Source organism: Elephantulus edwardii, unplaced genomic scaffold (genome assembly GCF_000299155.1).
Source record: "Elephantulus edwardii isolate Elephantulus edwardi_28Jun2011 unplaced genomic scaffold, EleEdw1.0 scaffold00040, whole genome shotgun sequence".
Classification (NCBI taxonomy): domain Eukaryota; kingdom Metazoa; phylum Chordata; class Mammalia; order Macroscelidea; family Macroscelididae; genus Elephantulus; species Elephantulus edwardii.
Genome location: NW_006399790.1, coordinates 990,899 through 1,015,207, shown reverse-complemented (window position 1 = coordinate 1,015,207; position 24,309 = coordinate 990,899). Strand labels below are relative to the sequence as shown.

Sequence of the window (24,309 nt, the reverse complement as noted above, 5' to 3'; positions counted from 1 at the left end):
CATAGGGTCGCTATGAGTCGCAAACGACTCGACGGCACATAACAACAACAACAACATGGTGACCTAGTGGTAAGAAGCTTCACTGCAATACAGAAGGCACGCGGTTTGAGGCCACCAACTGCTTTGTGGAAAAGGATGGACAGTCTCCTCCTGTGCAATTGACTGCCTCTGAAAACTCACTAGAGAGTCAACTATGGGTCATTTCTGACTCAGTGGTACACAACAAAAACAACAACAGTTAAGAGCAAAATAAATGTTTACCAGATTGATTCTGGGCTTCTGGAGCTAATAACATAGAATAAACCTGTTAAATTTGGTCGAACTTTTTGTTTGTAGATAATTGCCTAACTGGTCTTTGCTCTTAAGGAATGTTTATTCTAGTTGTAAAGATAATTTATGGAGTATCCATAGATGGAAATATACATGTAATCGTGAAACAATTATAAACCTTTATAAGAATGTATGATAAGGGCATGATATGGCCAAGTACTCTGGGAAGAGTCATCGGCTTTTGAAGTTTCCAGGAAAGAACTCAAAGAACCTACTCTAAATGTGTTTTATCTTGTTTTGTAGGCTTTCTGTCTTGAGTAGGGGGCTGCTTGCTCCTAGCAGAGGACTGACAAATGGGTTCCAAGATCTCAAGAAACAAAGGACCCTCCACATTGATGAAGGTAAGGAAAGTTGTTTACCTCTTAAGGTTGATGTAGCAGAAGACTAGGAGGGTTCTAGAACAATAGTTTAGGGAAAACTATCATATCAAAGATAGATCTTTGACAAACTTCTCATTTGTAAATGATAGCTTGCATATATATATATATTGTCTCATTGTCTGATCTCTGGATCTGGCTCATAGTTTTAAACAACAAATTGAAATCTTGCCCATTCCTATGATATGAGATGGATAGATAGATAGATAGATAGATATAGATATAGATATATATATATATATATATATATACATACACACACACAGAGTTTTTTTGGGGTAGAGATTTCATTCAGAGTTTCATCTATTGTTCCTGGGACCCTTAAGGACTAAACAGTTTTAGTGACATGATCTATCTCTACTTCTTGTGCATGGATACAAGAAAGAAACCTAAAATATATGAGTTTATAAAGTGGACCCTCCGATTGTACTAAATGCTGTTAGTCTGTAGTTTTGCTAGAGGGATGTTGCTAATCCAGGCTTAATTGAAATGAATTTCAGTTACTTGTCTGATATGCAAACAGATATGGATTGTCTATTCAGAAATATTCATTACAATTAAAATTATGGCTTCTTTAAAGGATTCAAATAAATATCTATTGTACATAAAATATATCATTTAAAATTCTACTTTGAAATAGTAGGAAAAAACTCAGTATGAACTTAACATGTTACCTAAAATACTGTAGATTTATTTTTCAGTTTTGTATTAAGACTGATTATCTAATTTATTTTCCCTTCATCTGTATAGCATGTTCACCTATACATGTGAATCATGGTGTGTGGTAATTCGTATCAACTTTTTTAAAGTGCTTTTTATTTTTAGCACTAATTCATTCTTGTACTTTTGGGCTATGGGCATTAACGAAAATTACATTGTATATTTTGCTTTACACTGCTTTAATTCTTTGTTCATTTTTCTGGCTTACACTTTTCTGATAGTTGTTGTTGTTCGATGCTTTTGAGTTGGCTTTGACTCCTGGCAGTCCTACCTACAGCAGAACAAAGCACTGCCTGGTCCTGTATCATCTTTACCATCTCTGCTGTGCTTGAGCCCGTTGTTGCAGCCACTGTGTCAGTCCGTCTCATTGAGGGTCTTCCTCTTTTTCACTGACCCTCTAACAAGCATGATATCCTTCTCCAGAGATTGGCCACCAGAAGTATTCATGATGAACTCTCACCATCCTAGCTTTTAAGAAGCATACACTTCTTCCAAGGCAGATTTGTATGTTCTTTAGGCAACCCGTGGTATATTCTATATTCTTCACCATCATCATAATTATAAATTTGTTGTTGTTGTTTTTGTAGAAACAATAAATTATAAAGAGGCTCAGACATATATATTTTGATGGCCAAATATTAGTATCAAACTTAATTTGACCTAACACTACCTATAAGAAAATAAGTGTGGATCCTGCTCATAGTATTTCCATCCTAAAGGGACTCATGTACTTACACTGTGGATAAGTGATTGGAATTATCTGTTTTCATTTGGCTATACAGACCACATTGATTGACACTAGTTTTTTTGCACTGAGGGTCAGTTAAGGTTTTAAGGGAACAGAGGCCTAATCCCTTCTTTGAGCTCTTTGTTGTGACGTTAAAGGTAAATCCTTGGATCTTTAAAGCTTTGAGTGCATGCATTGCTTTTATAATTCTTGAGCTCACTGCCACAATCAACTTTTCATATTTGCTTTGTAGAGTAACCTCTATTTTTTTTTTTTCAGTTCGAAATAAGTTGCGGGAGATAGTGGGAGCATCCACAAACTGGAGGTATGCATTCTTGTCTTCATTTATGCTTTTATCCCCAAAATGTTGTGCTAGGCTATCTCTAGGCTCAGTTAGTGGTCTTTTTGTAGGGATCGTGGACTCTCTGCTTGGAGATGGGTTGGAAATTTTTTTGCTTGTGAGAGAAGAACAATATTAAAACATACTTGTCAGTTGATACATCACTGTCATAAAATAATGTGATTTCCAATGTACTCTGTGCTTTTCATAGGGATCTCTGGTGGCATAGGGGAAGGAGTTGTGCTACACACTCAAAGGTGTAGAGTTCAAATCCACCAGCTGCTCCATGAGAGAAAGATGGACAGTCTCCTCCCATGTGGTTTTGTGTCTCAAAACCTACAGGAAGGTCAATTATGGGTCAGTTCTGACTCGATGGCACATAATAGTAACTATGCTTTCCATAGTACATTGACTGTATTACTTTACTGATTCACATAACAAAACTGGTCAAATACTTGTGGAATATAGGTCTTTCATTTTTTTAAAGATGTAAGGAATCTGAGTCTCAGAGAAATTAAATAAGTATCAGAGTTTTCTGTTATGTCATACAACCTGACTCCTGTATTGCCTGTTTATAATTAACCTGGCCAATCTTTCTCTTTCTTTCAGTAATTCTTTACTGCAAAATGGAAAAACACCATTTTTGTAATTTTGAGGCTAAAATAAGATGAAAAAACCCCAACAATCTTATCATTGATTTATAAATTGTCTGATGAACTTAACTCTTTTATGAAAAATTTCATAATAAAAAGTAATAAGAGTGAACACCTGTATAACCACTAGCCAGGTTCATTAATTGTTATTATTTTGCCTAATTTGTTTTATATATGCACTTATTTTGACTGGACAATTTCTAAGTAAATTATAGACCTGGCATGTCAGCATGCATCTCCAACAAGTAAGGATAGTTGTTTACCTGACAAAATCAACAATCATGCATTTCCTTAATTTAGTTGTCTCTCCCCTTTTTTCCTATGAGCTTGGTTTTAAAAGGTAAAATCGTTTGACATGCAAAATGTTCCATACGCTGGATTCATCTGGTGTCATTTTACCTGTTCCTCTGTTTTTCATAGACTTGAATTTACATCTAGACACTTGAAGTAATACTAAACATTCCTGACATTTGTATTACATAAGTGAAGCTTAGAAAGACATTTTAATTATTGATACTGTCAACATTTTAGTTCCTTATTCTCTTATCTCTTTTCTCTTTTACCTTTACTTTCTCTTCTTTTCCTTCCCTTCCTTTCACTTTTTTTATATGTTCCACCTCTTTCCTTTATTTGCTTTACCTTCCATACTTCATTTGGATGTGCTCCATTTTTCTTCTTTTTCTTTCCTGAAATTGAAGGCAGAGAGAGAACTGAGGCAAGTGAGAAAATGAGAATTGTCAAGGTGAGAGATGGGAGTTCAGTGACCATAATATTCTTTAGCCTGTATTATATGCATGGTTATATCCAACTCTGAATATTTTTTAGCTTGCTATCAAACATTCTATTTTGTAAAGGAGACTTGATAGAGTAATGGTTAAGTGTTTGGCTGCTAACCAGAAGCTTAGTGGTTCAAACTCACCATCTCCAAGGGAGAAAAGACTTGTGATCTGCTCCTGTAAAGATTAAAGCTTTGAAAACCTGGTAGGTCACTTCTACTCTGTCCTGTAGGGCCTCTATTAGTTGAAGTCAACTCAGTGACATACACTGGCATTCTCTTCTTTGAGTAAACTTTTTTACAGTAATTTTTTAATGAGAGGGAGTATTTGAGCCATTTGAGTATATCTATATTACTTTTTGTGAGCTCTGGTGGTCTAGTGGGTAAGCAGTTGCACTACTAACCCAAAGTCAGGCAGTTCAAATCCACCAGCTGCTCTGAGGGATGGTGTTGGGTAGTCTCCTCCAGTGCGATTTACAGCTTCTTAAAAAACCCACCGGAGGGTCAGCTGTTTCTGACCAGATGGCAATGAATTGAGTTGGTATTACTTTTAAATGTTTTTTCTTGAGTACAAATGTAAGAACTTTTACCAAAAATGGTATGAGGGAAAAGAGGGAGGGGAGGATGGAAGAGGAGATGAGGTGGGTCACCTACCTCTCTTTCACCTTCTCTTTCCTCCTTTGGTAGCATTGACTATGTCACTAGAATTGTGTGATAGCATTGACCTTGTGTTCTATGAAGTTTGTATTCTTTTTCCTCAGAGACCATGTGAAAGCAATGGAGGAAAGGAAATCACTTCGTAGTTTTTTGGCTAAGTCACAGGAAGAACTGCCACTGAGGAGAATGCAAGACAGTTATACTGAAGTTCTCTTGCCTTTGGGCAGTGAACCTGAATTACGAGAGAAGTATTTGACTGTTCAAAACACTGTAAGGTAATGATGCTATTTTTATTTGTCTTTATTTTTTAAAGGCATCTTTGATATATAATTCACACTTCATACAATTCACCAATTTAAAGTGTACAATTCATTTCGTTGAATGTAATTAGAGTTTTGTAACCATCATCACAGTAAATTATAGAAGATTTTTATCACCCTAAAGTTTGATATTTATTAATAAAGGTAGATAATTGTTATTTTCATTTAGTTAACAGTTTGCTTTATTTCACAGATTTGGCAGGATTCTTGAGGATCTTGACAGCTTAGGAGGTACTGATATTTTTTTCCTTTTTCTCTCTCTCATTGTCAGGGGGTCAAAACCAACTCATAGCTGACCCGTCGGTGGATTTTAACCTTCAGAGAGGGTTAGCAGTGCAGTTTTTCTATGGACTATGTGACCTAGTGGCAAGAAGTTGTGCTGCAGTCTTGAAGGCAGAGAGTTTGAGGCCACCAGCTGCTCGGCGGGAGAAGGATGGGCAGTCTACTCCTGTGTGATTAATGGCCTCTGAAAACCCACTAGAGGGTCAGCTATGGGTCAATTCCGAATCTATGGTATACAAAAACAAAAATAGATGCTTGGACTCTGGTGTCCTAGTGACAAGAAGTTGCGCTGCAATCCCTAAGGTACACAGTCTCCTCCTGCCTCTGTAAACCTGCTGGAGGGTCAGCTATAGGTCAGTTTTGACTCAGCAGTACACAACAACAACAACAGATGCTTATGTCCTGAATCCTGTAATTGGAAAGGACTTTCCCCCTCCCTCTCATGTTCAAAGAGAACAGATGAAGAAGAGGATTGTCATAATTTTTTTCTGTAAACATAGATTCCACAAAACCCAGACTAAAAATAAGAACAACCCATAGATTCCTCCTAGTGGAATTCTTTTTTTCTAAAAACTACAAGACAGGTGTTTTAACGAACTAGCCATAGAGCACACATTTCTTTCAAAAAACTTAAAAAGCCATTTTAAAGTTTTAGAAAAGTAGCAAATATAATATGAAAACATTTTTATTGGATCATATGAGGTTAAGTTGTTTATAATATCACACACAAGCAAAATCCTGCACAAGATTGTCCAGAAACAACTGGAATAGTACATTGACAGAGAACTATCAGAAATACAAATTGCGTTTAAAAGAGGTTGTGGCACTAGAGACGTCATCACCAATGTCAGATGGATCTTGGCAGAAAGCAGAGAGTACCTTTTCAGTCTATATGCAGGATAGATCATTCGGGAAGCTGGGCTTTGTGATGAGGATTGTGGCATCAGGATTGGAGGAAGACTCAACAACCTATGTTATGCAAATGACACAACCCTGCTTGCTGAAACTGAGGAGGACCTGAAGTACTTTGCTGCAGAAGGTCAAGGACTATAATCTTCAGTATGGATTGACTCTCAACATCAAGAAGACAAAGATTCTCACTGTTGGGCCAATTGGCAGCACTATGATAGATAGAGAAGAGATTGAGGTTGTTAACAGTTAAAACTTACTCAGCTCCACAGTCAACACTCTTGACACCAGCAGTTAGGAAATCAGTTACTTGCTGTACATCAGAGAGCTGGACAGTGACTAAGGATGACAGAAGAAGAATTGATGCCTTTGAGTTGTGGTGGTGGAACATTTCATGATGTGGTATTGAATATACCATAGGCCATCAGGAGAACAAATAGAGAGGATGAAATCAAGTTCCTCCTTGGAGGCAAGGATTTTGATGCTCCATCTCACACACTTTGGACACGTAGCTAAGAGGGATCAGTCCTTAGATAAGAACATCATGCTTAGAAGGGTTTAGGGACAGCATAGGAGAGGAAGACCCTAGATGAGATGGATTGATACAGAAACTGGGGCAGTGGGGGTAGGTGTGTTGGAGTCAATGAGACCGGCTCAGGATGGGGCAAGAGTCAGAGCTGCTGGTCATGAGTTGCAGGAGACTTGATGGCACTTAACAAAAACAACAGTGATGACATGTTACCCAAAACTATTTTAATGTGTATTTTCTATAAATAAGGACAAATTCTTACATCACAGAAGATAAGACATTAACACTTATACATTATACTATCCAGTCTTCAGATCCCATTTATATTTTGCCAGTGGTTTCAGTAATGTCCTTTATAGCAGAAAGAGTCGGTTCTGCATTACATGTTGCATTTAGTTGTCTTGTCAGGAGTCTTCCCTTAATGTCCATGGCTGACATTTTTGAAAGTTACAGGCTAATTGTTTACAGTATCTCTAAATTTGGATTTGTGTTAGGCCTTCCCATGATTAGATTTAGCTTATACATCTTTTCCAGGAATCTTACAGAAGGGATGTTGTTGTTACTGTGTACTCTTGAATCAGAACTAACCCTTAGCTGACCCTCCAGCAGGTTTTCAAAGGCAGTTCATTGCATGGGAGATCTTTCTCCCATGCAGCAACTGTTGGATTTAAACAATGTGCCTTTGGATTGCCAGCACAACTCCTTAACCACTAAGCTACCAGAGCTCCCTACAGAAAGGATGTTGTGTTCTTATTGCATCCTATTAAATGTGCATGGGTTTGATTTGTTAACTTGGATTATTTGATTAAAGTGATGTCTGCCAGACTTCCTCACTGTAAAGCTACTACTCTCTTCCCCCAGGTAAGACCATGAAAATATCCCATTCCTCATTATACTTTGAATTTATTGGTTTATTTTTTAAAAAGTATTTGTATTGGTTTGCATACAAAATTCATGTATTTTGTTTCGTACATTTCTCATTCACATGTGTTTCATATGATCATTCTCATACCTTGTTTTTTTCTTTTTTAAAGAATAGTTTTTATTGATTTTTATAAAATAATTCCTTTATATTATGTTTAATTCACATACTTTATGTTTTATACAATCTTTCATTTTCATTGTGTTTCACACATTTTATTTTGCATTGTTGTTGTTGTTATGTGCCGTCGAGTCGTTTGTGACTCATAGCAACCCTATATACAACAGCCCTAAACTCTGCTCTGTCCTGTGCCAATAGCACTGTCTTTGACACATTCATCTGATTACCTCAGTCACCGAATCAATCCACCTCATAGAGGGTCTTCCCCTCCTGCGCCATCCCCCCACCCTCCCAGGCATGATGTCCTTCTCCAAGGACCGGTCTCTCCTTACAACAATACGTTGTGTTTTATAAAAGTAATCACCATTGGTATGCCCACCATTGCCCCACCTTTTCAGATCGCCCTTGGATCTTTTCTAATTCCTTCACCTGCTCCCTCTGCCCACCAAGTTTTGTGAAATTGTGATTTCCCCCTTCCGCATCCTTAGCCCTGCTCTTCCCTCCATTTCCCCCTTTGGATTTTTGTACACATCTTACTAGTTATCCTTCTATTTTTACATTAATGATCTTATGCAATATTTGTCCTTATGAGATTCAGTTCACTTAGCATAATGCTCGCCAATCTCTCCCATATTAAGTAGTATTTTTCAAAATCATTGCTCTTTAAATTTATATTTTGGGTTTTTTAAATTTATATTGTAAATTAGTGTGGGCTCAGGACTCTTGTTTTATGTTATTAGCATCTATATTTTTTAAGTGTACTGTGGTAAATACTTAAGTATTGCAACATTTGCTATTTAACGGTCTTGTGTACCGTTCAGTGATCTTAAATAGCTTCTCTTATTCAGTCATTTGAGTCAGTTAGCTTTTCCTTAGTTTTTTAAAGCAAAATATTCCCAAGTGACATGGTTTCCTCTCCCAGCACACTATCGTCTGTCTTCTTTTTAAAATGATTTGTTGTTGTTGTTGTTGAGGATATGTACAGTAACATTGATTATGATGTTAAGTTGTACACCCATATTCACTCTTTTTCAAATTCCTCCTCCCTCACTAATATAAACTTACTGCTTCTAAATTTTAATCAGCTGTTTTGATGATCAGGTTATCCTAGGTCTGCCTCAGTCCCTTCAGTCTGACTTCTGGTTTGTTAGTTTGATTTTTTGGGGGAGAGAGGGGATGGGGAGATGTTAGCCCACTATTCTTTACATACTTCCTCCCTGTCTGGTGTAAGATGTTCTAGGTTTGTCTTGTACTTCTCTTTCTCCAATAATGGAATAAGTCAGATCTTCAAGGGACCCAGGTTCTTTTTTTTTGTTTTCCCAATTGTAATATGAATGAAACTTTACAAAGCAAATTTTTTTCATTCATGCAAATTTTGTTCCATAGCATTGATTATAATACCCACAGTGCCTGATCATCCATTCATTCCATATTGTCTTTCCTTTCACTCATATTAATAAGTATTCATTATTTATTAATTTTCTACTTCGCTACTTCCCCTTCCTTAAGACCTTTCTGTTGTGGTTGTCTTGCGACTCATAGACACCCTATGTACAATAGCCCTAAACCCTGCTCTGTCCTGTGCCAATCTCACTGTCTCCGACACACCTACCCCCATTACCACAGTCACAGAATCAATCCAACTCATGAGAGTCTTTCTCTCCTGCGCTGTCCCTCCACCCTCCCAAGCGTGACGTCTTTCTCCAAGGACTGGTCTTTCCTTGCAACATGTCCAAAGTATGTCAGATGAAGCTTCAGAATCTTTGCCTCCAAGGAGGAGCCTGGTTTAACCCTCTCAAGGGTGAACCTGTTTGTTTTCTTAGCAGTCCATGGTATATTCAGTACTCTCCTCCAGCACCACAGTTCAAAGGCATCAATTCTCTTTCTGTCCTCACTTGTCATTGTCCAGCTCTCTGATGCATAGCAAGTGACTGCAAAGACCATGGTCTTTATCAGGCTTTTGACACCCATATGAGGCCACATGCAGCCATACTCTTCACCTGGTTTAGTCTCCAGCACATGCTCTCTGCTATCTTTGCTTGTTCTCACTTAGAGACCTTAGACCTGAACTGTTGAGAAAGTGAGAAGTCTTCAAACTTTATTCATAACTTTTAAAATAATCAATCTAAGTCCATTGTTTGGCTTTTCTCAAGTTATTTTTTTCCAGATGAAGTAAACATAGATAAAAATTCTTCTTAGCCTTTAAATTTATGTATATATGTGGCTTTTGGTGTGTGTATTTGACTTAGTTGTCTCTGTATTTACCAACTTCTTTGCCATACCCCATTTTCTCATTACTCTTATTAATGACTAATCCTTATCAGCTACTCACTAATTGCATTCCTATAGTTTCTTAAAACTTGTGTTATTTGTTATACTTTTGCCTTCATAGCTCAAGCCTATGCTCAACTTGTCCTTCAACTTATAAACATATTCAAGGTTCTTCTATCTTTAAGAGGAGTCTAGATAAAGCCCCTTCTCTTAAAACACTCTCAAACTGTTGACCTTTATAGCTGAGTTTCAAGAAAGAATTGGAGGGGAAAAAAATCCATTGCTCTCATTGCCTCTACTTCCTAACCTCCTGTTAATTTGTTATTTTCCAGTCAGTTGTGCCCTGTATGTGCTACTGAATCTGGTCTTGTCAGACTCACTATTGACTCCTTATTACTCCTGGGTAATTTCAAGGCTTGTCTGAACATTTTACAGTTTCTAATATTGTTGAGGTCCTTCTTAGACTTTCGACATTTTCTCTTGCTTTTGTGGTACTCTTTCCCAGTCTCTTTTGTAGGTTCTTCTGTATTGATTACTTCATGTTTGTTATAGGGAGCTCTGATGCTGTAGTCCATTGGGAGTTATATTACTAACCCAAAGGCCTCTCTGACAGTTTTAATCCATCAACAGCTCTGTGGGAGAAAGATGGGCAAACTCTTCTTGCATAATTTACAGCCTCCGAAAACTCTCTGGAGGGTTAGCTGTGAGTCAGTTTCAATTCTACAGCAATGAGCTTGAGTTTAAATGTTGGTTATACCCATGGTTTTATTTTCTGCTTTCTGTCATCTTAAATTCTGCAAATAACCATATCAGTCTTTTAGTTGTTACTAGTATCTTTTTTCCCCCTAGAACTTAAGTCACTTTATTTGTTAAAGAAAATCCACTATGTGGTGGCTACAGCTGGAGCCTGAGTCCTCTGCACAGAGACTCTGGTGTGAGTCTTTACAAGATGATCCGTCAATTCCTGGTAGGGAGACTTAGTGAACACCGTCTCTTTCCAGAGATCTGGCATCAAATAGGTATAGGTCTCAAAGATGGCCTTGGTGAAGTTGCCCAGGGTAGCTGTGCAGCCCCTGGCTGAGGTGTACTTGTATCTTAAATATGTGAGAAACTCTGTTTTCCTTCCTGTGCCTTTAAAAGTTTTTTTCATTTTACTTATTGCCCCCCCATTCATTCATTGTTGCACATTTTACTCCCTGACCACCCCTCCCCCCAGTTCACTTTTCTCTTTGAAAAAAGAAAAAATTCTTTCATTGTTATACAGTCCTCCCCTCCACCAATCCACTTTACTATGCAGCTCTTATTCTGGACTCTTGTCATGCAAATAATGCCTAATCATATGTTGTTGTTGTTGTTGTTGTTTGTGGTTATGTGCCATCAAGTCCCTTGCGACTCATAGCGACCCTATGTTCAACAGCCCTGAACTCTGCTCTGTCCTGTGCTGATCACACTGTCTCTGACACTCCCATCCCTATTGCCCCAGTCACTGAATCAATCCACCTCCTAGAGGGCCTTTCCCTCCTGCGCTGTCCCTGCACCCTCCCAAGCATGATGTCCTTCTCCAAGGACCGGTCTCTCCTTACAACATGTCCAAAATAGGTTGGACGGAGCCTCAGAATCCTTGCCTCCAAGGAGCTAGCCGGTTTAAGCCTTTCTAGGATGAATCTGTTTGTTTTCCTAGCAGTCCATGATACTCTCAATACTCCAGCACCACAGCTCAAAGGCATCAGTCTCCTTCTATCCTCCTTGGTAAGTACTAGGGATATTGTAGCTGATGTTAGATGGATCTTAGCTGAAAGTAGGGAATACCAGAGGAATGTATATCTGTATTTCATTGACTATACAAAGGCGTTTGACTGTGTGGATCATAACAAACGGTGACTGACTCTAAGAAAAATGGGAATCCCAGAACACTTGATCGTTCTAATGCGAAACCTATACTTGGACCAGGAGGCAGTCGTCAGAACAGAGCAAGGGAACACTGCATGATTCAAAATTAGGAAGGGCATATGCCAGGGATGCATCCTATCTCCATACCTTTTCAGCCTGTATGCAGAACAGATCATCCGGGAGGCTGGGCTCTATGAGGAGAAATGTGGGGTCAAGATTGGTGGAAGATCTATCAACAATTTGCATTATGCAGATGACACAACCCTGCTTGCTGAAACTGAGGAGGACCTGAAGCACTTGCTGCAGAGGGTCAAGGACTACAGCCTCCAATATGAGTTGAGACTCAATGTCAAGAAGACAAAGATTCTCACCACTGGACCAATTGGCAGCATCAGGATGGATGGTGAAGAGATTGAGATTGTTCACAGCTTTAGTTTGCTTGGCTCCATAGTCAACACTCTTGGCACCAGTAGCCAGGAAATGAAAAGACATATTGCCATGGGAAAGTCTGCTGTTAGGGACCTCTCCAAAGTACTGAAGAGCAATGGTGTCTCTCTGGAGACTTAAGGTGCGTCTGTTACAGGCCATGGTCTTTGCAATCACTTGTTATGCATCAGAGTTGATTGATCATATATTCCTTTTTTTAAATAATTTGAGTTTTTAATTATCTCAAAAATCATTTTATAAAGAGACTCCAAAACATTCAAGATCCTTTTTTTTTTTTGGTCTCTAGAAGATAGCTCTGGGCCTTTTCACTTTTCATACTTGGGGAGGCTGTGACTCAGCAGTCCTGAATCTGAGAATTTATCCAGATTCCTGAAGGGGGAGACTGTCATTTCAGTTGCTGACATCATGCTCTGGTGGCCAGGGTATGCTGAGTCACCACTCATATATTCCTTTTAGATAGTTTTTTCCCTCATCTATTTCAATGCAGTGTATATTGTTTATCTCCTCTCTTCTTAGTTTCCCCCCAACCCCGATGTAAGTCCTGTTTTATAACAGTGGCATTATGCAGTATTTGTCCATTCGTGACAGAGATAGTTCATTCAGCATAATGTCCTCCAGGGTCACCCATTTTGTATAATATTTTGTGATTTCCTTGTTTTTCAATACTGCATAGTATTCCATTGTGTGAATATACAACAACTTCTCTATCCATTTGTTTGTTGATGGGCACTTGGGTTGTTTCCAACTCTTTGCTATCGTGAACAAAGCAGCACAAAATATGAACAGACACTTCACCAAGGAAGACATCCAGATGGTGAACAAATGAATAAATGTTCCAACCTTAACTAAGTTAATATTTGAAGGTATGCAAGACCAAGCTTAGCATGTACAAATACTTGTTGAACTATGACAAGTATATAGATTAGTACATGATAGTGTAAGAACTGAGAATGTTAGGAGGAAGAAGGACAAATGGACTAAATAGCTGTTTTACAATTCCTAGCGTCAGAAGGAAAATAGCTGAATTCTTTTGATTTTGTTTGTGTTTTCTGAAAATAATTTGTTTGATGCTGTCAGACTTAGATGCTGGATTATTATTCTGGACAAGAGACACTGTCTCTGTGGAGCGGTCACAAGGCACTTGGTGGTCCTGGGTGTTGAGCTTTGGTTTTATTTCCTTACCTCTATAATTGAGAGAACAGTTAGAATGGAAGATCTAAAAGTCTTTTATCATGTAGTAAGATCTCAAATGAAATGTGGGAATCTTGGCCTTCAAAGCAAGGTAAGAATTTTTGTGAATATCACAAAGTAAACTGAAAATGTTAATAAATAATTTAGTGTTTCTTCTATTTAATATTATCTTTTTTGTTGTTCTTTTTTAAAAAAAAATTGGTTTACTTACAAAGTTCGGTATACATTGCTTTTCACACCGTTCATCATTCATACCGTGTTTCATACAATCATTCTCATGCATATTTGATATGCTCTTATTTTCCTATAGTTCTTATTTGCTACAAACACAGCAGAATTGAGGCAGCTAAGACTTGTCCTTTATCCATAGTTACAGCCCTTGTGGACAAAATAGGTAAGCAGTATGATTTTTTGTGTATTCAATATTCTTAGTAAGTAGAAGATATTTTTTAGATTGTTGTTTTTGTTCATTGCCGTCGAGTTGAGTACGACTCATCGCGACCCTATGAACAAAAGCCTGAATGAAGCCTTTCTATAACTATCTATGTTTATCAAAGTTCATAGAGTTTCTAGAGGCATGTTGTTTAGGAAGTGGATGCCATTAGGGGAGATATTTTCTGTTTATGGGAAATTTTTGTTTGTGTGTAAAAATGTTTGAAATGTTATATGTCAAAGTGCTTAATTTTACATTTAAGTATTTTTTGTATTGTCAAAAATATTTTAGTTTCGAAGAAAAGAAAGATATGTTATTGGAACTGCCTATGTACATTACAGAATGTTTTTTTATGGTTTGGTCACATAGCACTTTTCTAGTTTGGTTTTTTTTTTAACATTTTTTTGTGGTTTGTGTGAAAAGTTTACTGGACAAATTAGGATTCTTTCAATACATTATATACATTTTGCGCTTTGCTGCAATCCCCTTGTTGTAAGAGCATTCTTTCCCCTTCTCAATGGTTTCCCCATTTTCATTTGCCCATCTTTCCTGCTCTTTCTTGCTTGATGAACTTTGGGGGACTTTTTTGCATATGCAGCCTTTTAGATCTCTTCTAACTGCTTTTTATGAGGAGTACATTCCCCACAGGTGTTCTTTATCACTCTATAGGCCTGTTTATTGTTTGGCTGAAAGATGATCTTTGGAAGTAGGTTCAGATCCAGGTTTGAAGGATGCCAAAGACCATAATCTCAAGGGTTCCAACAGTCTGTATCAGACCAGTAAATCTGACTGCTTTGTGATTTAGAATATTGTCCATCATTTTTCTTTAACTGTTTTGAACCTACTTTGTGAATCTTGGCCAGAGCAGTGAGTAGTCATAGCCAGGCACCAGCTAACTCTTTAGATATCAAGCTCCTAGAGGCTGCAGTTTGTGTGGTCCTCTTGTCCTTTGGATTAATTGTTTCTTGAGGCTTTAATTTTCTGTTTTCCAGATATGTGTAAGAAGAGCATAAGCCCAGAACAGGACATTAAGTTTAGTGGTCATGTTAGCTGGGTTGGGAAGACATCCTTGGAAGTGAAGATGCAAATGTTCCAGGTGTGTATGTTCAATGAAGTAAAAGTTTATTTACCTATTTAGCCACAGAGGTATGCAGCTTACCACTGCTAGAAAAACAATTGAAAGTTCATTTCAACTAAATGAAGGGTTATTAATATCCTTCTCCTGGACAAACACTAGCCCATTATTTAGTGTTTATTGTTTCCAACTCATACACAGGTCCATGTTAAGATGCTAGCCCGTTATTTAGTGTTTATTTTTTTCCACCTCGTTCACAGATTCATGTTAAGATGCTGGGTTCTGATTTTGCCCAGAAGAATTTAACCAAAGTCTGAATTGTTGTTGTTGTTGTTATGTGCCGTCGAGTCGCTTGCAACTCATAGCAACCTTATGTACAACAGCCCTAAGCCCTGCTCTATCCTGTGCCAATTGCACTGCCTCTGACACACCCATCCCGATTACCCCAGTCACTGAATCAGTCAACCTCATAGAGGGTCTTCCCCTCCTGCGCTGTCCCTTCACCCTCCCAAGCATGATGGCCCTCTCCAAGCACCTGTCCCTCCTTACAGCATGTCCAAAGTATGTCAGACGAAGCCCCAGAATCCTTGCCTCCAAGGAGTAGCCTGGTTTAACCCTGTCCAGGATGAATCTGTTTGTTTTCTTGGCAGTCCATGGTACATTCAATACTCTTCTCCAGCACCACAGCTCAAAGGCATCAATTCTCCTTCTATGCTCCCTAATCATTGTCCAACTCTCTGATGCATAACAAGTGATTGCAAAGACCATGGCCTGTATCAGACACACTTTAGTCTCCAGAGATATACCATTGCTCTATAGTACTTTAGAGAGGTCCCTAACAGCTGACTTTCCCATTGCAATACTTTTTTTATTTCCTGGCTACTGGTGCCAAGAGTGTTGACCTGAGCAAACTGAAGCTGTGAACAATCTCAGTCTCTTCGCCATCCATCCTGATGCTGCCAATTGGTCCAGTGGTGAGAATCTTTGTCTTCTTGACATTGAGCCTCTGAAGTCCATACTGAAGGCTGCAGTCCTTGACCCTGTGCAAGAAGTGCATGAGGTCCTCCTCAGTTTCAGCAAGCAGGGTTGTGTCATCTGCATAACGCAGATTGTTAATAGATCTTCCACCAATCCTGACGCCACACTTCTCATAGAGTCCAGCCATTTGGATAATCTGCTCTGCATACAGGTTGAAAAGGTATGGAGATAGGACACATCCCTGGCGTACACCCTTCCCAATTTTGAACCATGCGGTGTTACCCTGCTCTGTTCTGACGACTGCCTCTTTGTCCAAGTATAAGTTTCGCATTAGCACGATTAAATGTTCTGGGATTCCCATTCTTCTGAGAGTCAGCCACAGTTTGTTATGATCCACGCAGTCAAACGCCTTTGCATAATCAATGAAACACAGATAGACATTCTTCTGGTATTCCCTGCTTTCAGCTAAGAACCATCTAACATCAGCTACAATATCCCTAGTACCATGACCCCTTCTAAAACCAGCCTGGACTTCTGGCAGTTCTCTGCTGATTTGCTGTTCCAGTCATTTTTGGATAATCTTCAGTAGAATCTTGCTTGCATGTGAGCTTAATGATATTGTTCTATAGTTTCCACACTCTGTTGGGTCACCCTTCTTTGGGATGGGAACAAATATAGATCTCTTCCAGTCAGTTGGCCAAGTGGTTGTTCTCCTGATTTCTTGGCAATTTAATGGAAATGGTTACATACACTACTTTGATTTAGTAACAGTTCCTCTAATGAGCCAAACTTATTCTAAAGAATTATCATTATAAAGAATTGAAGAAATTTGACAGGAAAAAGTACTCTATAGGGCATAATAGGACAGAGATTAAATATTTCAGAATATGTCTAAGAGATATGTGTGTGTATATATGTATATGTTGTATATGTTGCTGTTGTGTACCCTTGAGTTGGAAATAATCCATAGCTGAACCTCTGGTGGGTTTTCAGAGGCAGTCTATTATACAGGAGGAGATTATCCATTTTTCTTCCACAGAGCAGGGGGTGGATGCCTTCGGGTTATAGTGCAGCTTCTTGCCACTAGGCCAGCAGAGCTTTGCTGTTAAAAACATACATAACAAAACATATACCAGTTCAACAATTTTCATATGTATGAAACAGTGATGTTGATTATATTCTTCAAGTTGTGCAGCCATTCTTATGCTCCTTTTCTGATTTATGCCTTCCCTATTGACATAAACTCATTTCCCCCTATGCTATTTAACCTATTCAGTTGATGTTAATGATTTGATCCCGTATTTTTAAAAAATGTCACAAAACGCACGGATTTTTTTTTAAAGCAGCTAACCTAGACTGTTGTTAGGTTTAAAGAACAATCGAGGGAATATTACTGCTTCATAGTTTCAAGGTTAAGTATCGTCTCAAGACCAGTCTTGGGGACTTATGCAGCCTTATTGGCTTCAGAAAGTTTGAATTCCATAAGAATTTAAGTTCTGCTCCAGATTTTCACTCCCTTTGAACTCTCCTCAGGGTAACTGGTACCATCTAGTTCTTCTGGTCTCATAACAAAGGGGAAAATTAATTCATGAAGGCAGTTCCATTCCCTCCTCCTCCTCCTCCTCCTCCTCCTCCTCCTGACTCTCTTATTACTTTTCTTATTTGAGGCAAATAGGTAACAGTTGTTATATTTTAAATGTCCACTTGCAAGTATGCCCAAGATATTTTTAAAATAAATAATAGTTACTGTAAATGTTGCCTGTGACAGTCACCTTTTTCTAAAATCTTTTATGATTGATCCATAGCCTGCTCAGTGCCACACACAGTAGATTTCTTGCATATGACTTGTTTTCTTGGGACTCTTGACAATTTCAATCTCAGAAAAGAGATTCTAGAATTATTGAGAGGAGAGAGCCAAAGAAAATCAATATCAATCAGGTAGACAAGTAAAAGCTTTTGTTTTAAGTTAATGTTTCTCTTTGGCCATTTTGACTAATAATTCATGACTTAAGCGATCTTTTCTATTCCAGAGAAGTAATTTAGAGATAAGTTCTTTTCCTTTGATATTAGGCAGTTCAAATCCCACCGCTGCACTTTTTTTTAGCCATGTATGTGACTGGGAAAGTTCTAGCTTGACTTCAGTTACTTAACTCCTGAGCCAGTGTTTTCTCAAGTGTAACACGAGAGTAATAATGGTACCGTAATGTATGGTTGTGATGAAGATGAAGTGAAATAAATTGTGAAAAACTTGGTAAAATCCCAGTAACCGCTAGTCAATATTTTGTTGATTTTACTGAGATAGCCCCAAATCTCTGTTCTAGACTTAACTGTAAGCATTATTTTTCTGTGAAGAGAAAGGTATTGTACAGAAAGGGAATGATCATCACAGTACCACTAAAGACTTAGGAAAAACTAATGGAACTCAGAGTTAGTGGGAGGAATGGGGAAAGTGCAATTACATGGTGGGTATTGAAATTAATATTATAGAACAAAATGTATATGAATGATTGAACTAAGAATCAATTTATTTCGTAAACCACTCAAATCACAATAAAATAGAGGGTTTGTTTTTGTGGTTTTTTTTAAAAAAGAGAACTTTTCTGAGTGCCTATTGTATTTCTCTACCAGAATGTGTTTTCTCAAAAAGCATATTGCTGTTGAGTCAGAACCAAGTCATAGCTGACTCTCCAGTGGGTTTTCTGAGGCTGTAAATTTCAGGGAAGGAGATTGTTCATCTTTCAGGCCTAGAGTTGCTGGTGGGTTCGAACTGTCAGAGAAGCGCACCATTTGTGTTAGCTGCACAACTTCCTACTGGGTATGCCACCAATTCATTGTATTCCAAACTGAATGCAAGAATTTCCTTCCAAACTTGATCTTCCTTCAGTTTCTCCCTCCTACTTCCCCAGCTCCAAACCTTCAGGGTAGCTTTAATTTTTCCATTTCCTGTACATCCTTTTAACAAGTCTTACAAATTCATCACCAAGGGAGCTCTGGTGGCCAAGTGACAAGAAGGTGCACTGCAATCCCAGAGGAACATGGTTCAAATCCACCAGATGCTCTGCTGGGGAAGGAGGGGCAATCTCTTCTTGTACCAGTCAGATCTGATTTGACAGTACACACACACAAAATAATAAAATAAAATAAAAAATTTAAAAAACCAAATTCATCACCATAGCAACTGGCTAATCATTTATGTGTTTTGTTCAAGCCTTCATTGCAGCTTGTGTAATGACTTAAATGGTTTTTAAAAAAAATTACTTTACCTCCCTCTAGTCTGCTAGTTTCACACAGTCTTCAAAAGCCCATCTTGACTCACAAATCTCAAAAATATCTAGTGACAATTATATGTAGATGAAAATTTAAACTCCTGTGATTGGTTAGAGTCAATGATGCTCCTTAAACTCAACTCTAACCTATATTTCTAAGTAGATTTCCTTTCCCTTCTATACTTTCTTACTGTTCACCACTCAACACTTTGAGCCCCCTAAGAATTGGGAGTCATTTATCTTTGCATTTCTAATGCTTGACACTTAGTGAGTGCTCATTAGAATAAAACATGATTTAAACAGTACTTGAATAATTATCACTTTCTGTTCTTTTTCCTTTGTTTGTAATTCCTTGTGCTCTGCCTTTGCATATCCACATTTGATGTGGGCTTCAGGGTCATTCAGAGTGTGAAGCCTTCTCTGATTCTCTGTTTAAAATACTCCTATACTATCTTTCTCTGAGCCTTTCTCTCCTTGTACCTGCTACTCTGCCTTACACATTTGTGTGCTGCTATTCAACTATGTTGTTATATGCCATTGAGTCGCCTGCAGCTCATAGTGATCCTATATACAACAGCCCTAAACCCTGCTTTATCCCTTGCCAATCTTACTGTCTCCAGCACACCTATCCTCACTAAGCCCAGTGACTGAATCAATCCATCTCTTTGAAATTCCTCTCCTACACTGTCCCTCCACCCTCCCAAGCATGACATACCTCTCCAAGGACCAGTCCTGCCTTGCCACATGTCCAGAGTATGTCATATGGAGTTTCAGAATCCTTGCCTCCAAGGAGCAGACTGGCTTCACCCTCTCCAGGACAAACTTGTTTGTTCTCCTAGCAGTTCATGGTATATTCAAAACTCTTCTCTAGTACCATAGCTCAAAGGCATCAACTCCTTCTGTCATCCTTAGTCATCGTTCAGCTCTCTGATACATAGCAAGTAATTACAAAGACCATGGCCTATATCAGGAGCACCTTAGTCTCCAGACTGACATCATTACTCTTCAGTACTTTGCATAGGTCTTTGACAGCAGACTTTCCCAATGCAATTCATCTTTTAATTTCCTCGCTTCTGGTAACACAAGTGTTGGTTGTAGAGCTAAGCAAACTGAAGCTGTATATTCCTTAAAATCAGGATCTAGGTTTGAATCACATAGTCCACTTCTAACATCCATTAAGTTTTTTAAACATTCATTTAGCACTTATTTATTGAGTACGTGTTTTGTGCTTGGCATACAGAAATGGGGAAAACTTTTGGAGTTTACATTTAGTGTTGTTATTATTGTTGTTGTTGTTGTTTGGATGTCGTGTTGTGTTGGAACTGACTCATAGCTGAAACTCTACTGGGTTCTCACACAGAGTAGCTGATGAATTAGAACAGTGTGCCTTTGGGATTGCAGTGCATTAGTGTTCAATAATTACCTGCCTCACTCATCCAGTTGACAAACACTGGTTTGCTTGGATATCTACTCTCTATCAGTCTTTGTGCCAAGTACTAGGAATACAGATGTGAGGGAAAATGGTCTTTGTCATCATAGAGCTCCCAGTGCAGTAGAAAGACATATTAATAGATAATTATAGCACATTATGTGGTATTTCTCAGCAGGGTCACTGTTGGCATTTGTGGGGAAAATTCTTTGTTCTATAGGACTTCCCTTCATTGAAAAGTGTTTAAATCTCTGATACACTTTTGTTGATATTGCATCTCAAATCATGTGGGAAAAATAATCTACACATTTCCAAATGATTCCTAGGGGGCTTATGTCTATATCTCTTACACTGAGAACTTGTGTCAGAAAGGGCTTTCCCCCTGTTAAGGTGGCATAACAAAGGAGGGAACACAGACAAGGTAGGGGAAGGCAGGAATGTCAAGGAATGCATTAGGCAAAGGCATGTAGCGGAGATATTCAAGAGCATGATCCACTTCAGGGTCTCTAAATTATTTGTTTTGGCTAAATTAAAAGATGCAGGTGTGAGAACAGTGTTTGGTGAACAATTGAAAAGGAATCTACAACTCTCTGGAGAGGACTTTATATACATATAGTGTTATCAGAATCAGAACGATGCTAGAGTAAAAGAGATACCACTGAAAGGTTTTAAACATGGCAGAGACATAATAAAATTTGTGATGTTGTGATGCATTATTGGGGATGAAGGTGAGATTTTACCTCCAGTTGAGTGGGAAGGTGACAAGGGTCTGAACTGGTCATAATGATGAGGGCTGTTTTGTGTTGTAGATGAGAGAAACTCATCCTTAGTTTGTAAACAGCTTTTGTTGTTACTTTAAGAAGCTTGATAGTACAGTTATTTAACACTTGGCTGCTAACAGAAAGATTGGAAATTTGAACTATCAGCCTTCCTGCCAGAGAAAGATGTGGCAGTCTGCTTTAGTTAAGATTATATCCCATGGAAGAGTAATGACACAAGGAAATAATAAGCCCAAAGGGCTAACGGACTGGGTAAACCCCAGCCTCCACCAGCCTGAAACCAAAGGACCTAGGAAATGCTTGGATACTACTGCTGACTGATCTGAAAGAAATCACAATAGGAGGTCCTAGATAGAGGAGAGAAAAATGTAGGACAAAATCATAGAACTGACCAGGCTTTCTGATCTGAAAGAACCACTAAGACTTTGACCATTAGTCCGTCATCTTTTGATCCTGGAACTGAACTTACCCATGTGACTCAACTTTTAGCTAAACAGTCAACAGGCCTATAGGTGAACAGTCACATCAAGGAGGCACACACTCCTTAGAACAACCTTTGTTATGAGGAGGGGAAAAGGCAGCATTTGCCCAGAGAGAAAGCTCAGAAGGCAAGAAAGAAGGATAAATGAAAATGAGAAGCACATGGAGGAAGTGGAAAGATTTCTGTCACATTGTGGGGATTGCAATCAGTGTCATGAAACAAAACTGTTGAATAGAAACCAGTTTGCTCTAAAAATTTCTGTTTTATTTAAGTGCCCAAATCACTTTAAAAGATTAAAATAATAAAAAAGAGGATATTTGGGGAAACTCTATGGGATAGCTGGGCTCTGTGCTGTAGATTTGAGTAGTTATGAGTCAGAATAAAGGTCTGTGCTTTATAATCCATGAAATTATCACTGAGTTCACCCTTTTAGTGGACCATCAGCAAAATAAACAAGCTTCTACAAGAAAACAAAGATTCTCACCACTGGGCCAATTGGCAGCATCAGTATGGATGGTGAAGAGATTGAGATAGTTAACAGTTTTCGTTTACTTGGTTCCACAGTCAACACTCTTGGTAACAGCCGCCAGGAAATCAGGAGACTAATTGCGTTGGGAAAGTCAGCTGTGAGGGACCTCTCAAGAGTGCTGAAGTGCAATGACATCAGGCTGGAGATTAAGGTGCGCCTGATCAGGCTATAGTCTTTGCAGTTACGTGCTATGCATCCGAGAGTTGGACAGTGAATAGGGATGATAGAAAGAGAATTGATGCCTTTGAGTTGTGGTGCTGGAGAAGATTGTTGAATATAGCATGGACTGCTAGGATCACAAACAGGTTTGTCCTGGAGAGAGGGTAAAGCCAGAATGTTCCCTGGAGTCAAGGATTCTGAAGCTTCGTCTGACATACTTTGGGCATGTTGCAAGGAGGGACTGGTCCTTGGGGAGGGACATCATGTTTGGAAGAGTGGAGGCACAGGAGAGGAAGACCCTCGATGATATGGATCAATTCTGTAAGTAGAGTGGTGGGAATGAATGTGTTTGAGACAGCGAGGTTGGCACAGAATAGAATGGTGTTTAGGGCTCTTGTACATAGGGTCGCTATGAGTCGCAAATGACTCAATGGCACATAACAACAACAACAACAACAACAACAACAATGTACTTGTAGGTTAAACACTGCAACCTTCAGTATGGATTGCATCTCAACATCAAGAAAACAAAAATCCTCACTATGAAACCAATAGGCAATGTCATGATAGATGGAGAAAAGATTGAAATTGTCAATAATTTCATCTTACTTGGGTCCACAATCAGTACACCTGGTACCAGCAGACAGAAGATCAGGAAAATTATTGCATTGGGAAAAATCTGTCTTCAGGGAGCTCTCCAAATTATTGAGGAGCAGTGATGTCATTTTGAAGATTAAGGAGTGTCTGATTCAGGCCATGGTCATTTCACTCACTTGCTATGCATCTGAGACTTGCACAATGAATAAGGATGATAGAAGAAGAATTGATACCTTTTAGTTGTGGTACTGGAAAACAGAAATGTCCAGAGTGCTCCTTGATGGCAAAGCTGTTAAAGCTTTGTCTCAAATACTTTGGGCATGTTTTCTAGTAAAGGGATGGCAAACGAGAGGAAGACCCTCAACTAGGTAGATTGACACATTAACTGCAGTAGTGGGCTTGAGTGTGTCAGAGATAATAAGGATGGCACAGGAAAGGGCACAGTCCAGATCTGTTTTTCATAGGGTTGCTATGAGCCATATTAGACTTGATGGCAACTTAACAACAACAGCACTTGTAGCCAGCACACTGAAAGTTCTCTGAAGATACCAATTTCTATGAAAGTTCCAGTGGCACAATGGTTTAGCACTTGACTGCTGACCAAAAGATTGATGGTTCAAATCCAGCAATTGGTCCACCAGAGAAAGATCTCACACTAGGAAGCTCTATGGGACAGTTTTATTTTGTTCTATTGAATCTCTAATTAGTTAGAATAGACTGATGACTCACAACAACATGAAGACAGTAGCAGGACTGCCTGGGTATGTGTGCCACTGGGAGGCCAAATATGCCTGTAAAAAGTGAGAATTTTGAGTAATGTAGGACAATGAAATCCTGATAGTGCACAGGGTTCACTGTCATGCAGAGCTCCAAAGCCTATAGCCTATGCCTCTGCCTCAGCACTGACCCTACAGGTCCTCTATTTCTTTAGATACCTTTCTCCTCCATTAGTTCACAAGCTTCTGGATCATCTTGCCATTCTCAGAGCCTAGTTCTGTGCCTGGCTTGGGTGGGCTACTCAAGTGGTACTTAATAAATAACACTTTGCCTTATCTATTTCAGAGTAACTTACGAATTATGTTTACTGCATTGAAGTCTATGGGGGAGAGAATAGTTTAAAAGT

At 38.8% G+C, this 24,309-nt stretch overlaps 1 protein-coding gene across 1 annotated transcript in view; it reads left to right on the top strand.

Moving 5' to 3' along the window:
- Positions 1 to 595: 595 nt before the first annotated feature.
- Positions 596 to 24,309, top strand: part of ACOT9 (acyl-CoA thioesterase 9) — a 38,155-nt gene continuing 14,441 nt past the window's right edge. Inside the window, exons 1-7 of the mRNA XM_006885074.1 lie at positions 596 to 671; positions 1,458 to 1,484; positions 2,434 to 2,479; positions 4,684 to 4,854; positions 5,093 to 5,130; positions 13,771 to 13,854; positions 14,886 to 14,989. Of these exons, the coding sequence (XP_006885136.1) occupies positions 4,700 to 4,854; positions 5,093 to 5,130; positions 13,771 to 13,854; positions 14,886 to 14,989 (381 nt within the window). The 5' untranslated portion in view covers positions 596 to 671; positions 1,458 to 1,484; positions 2,434 to 2,479; positions 4,684 to 4,699. The remainder of the gene's footprint in view (positions 672 to 1,457; positions 1,485 to 2,433; positions 2,480 to 4,683; positions 4,855 to 5,092; positions 5,131 to 13,770; positions 13,855 to 14,885; positions 14,990 to 24,309) is intronic.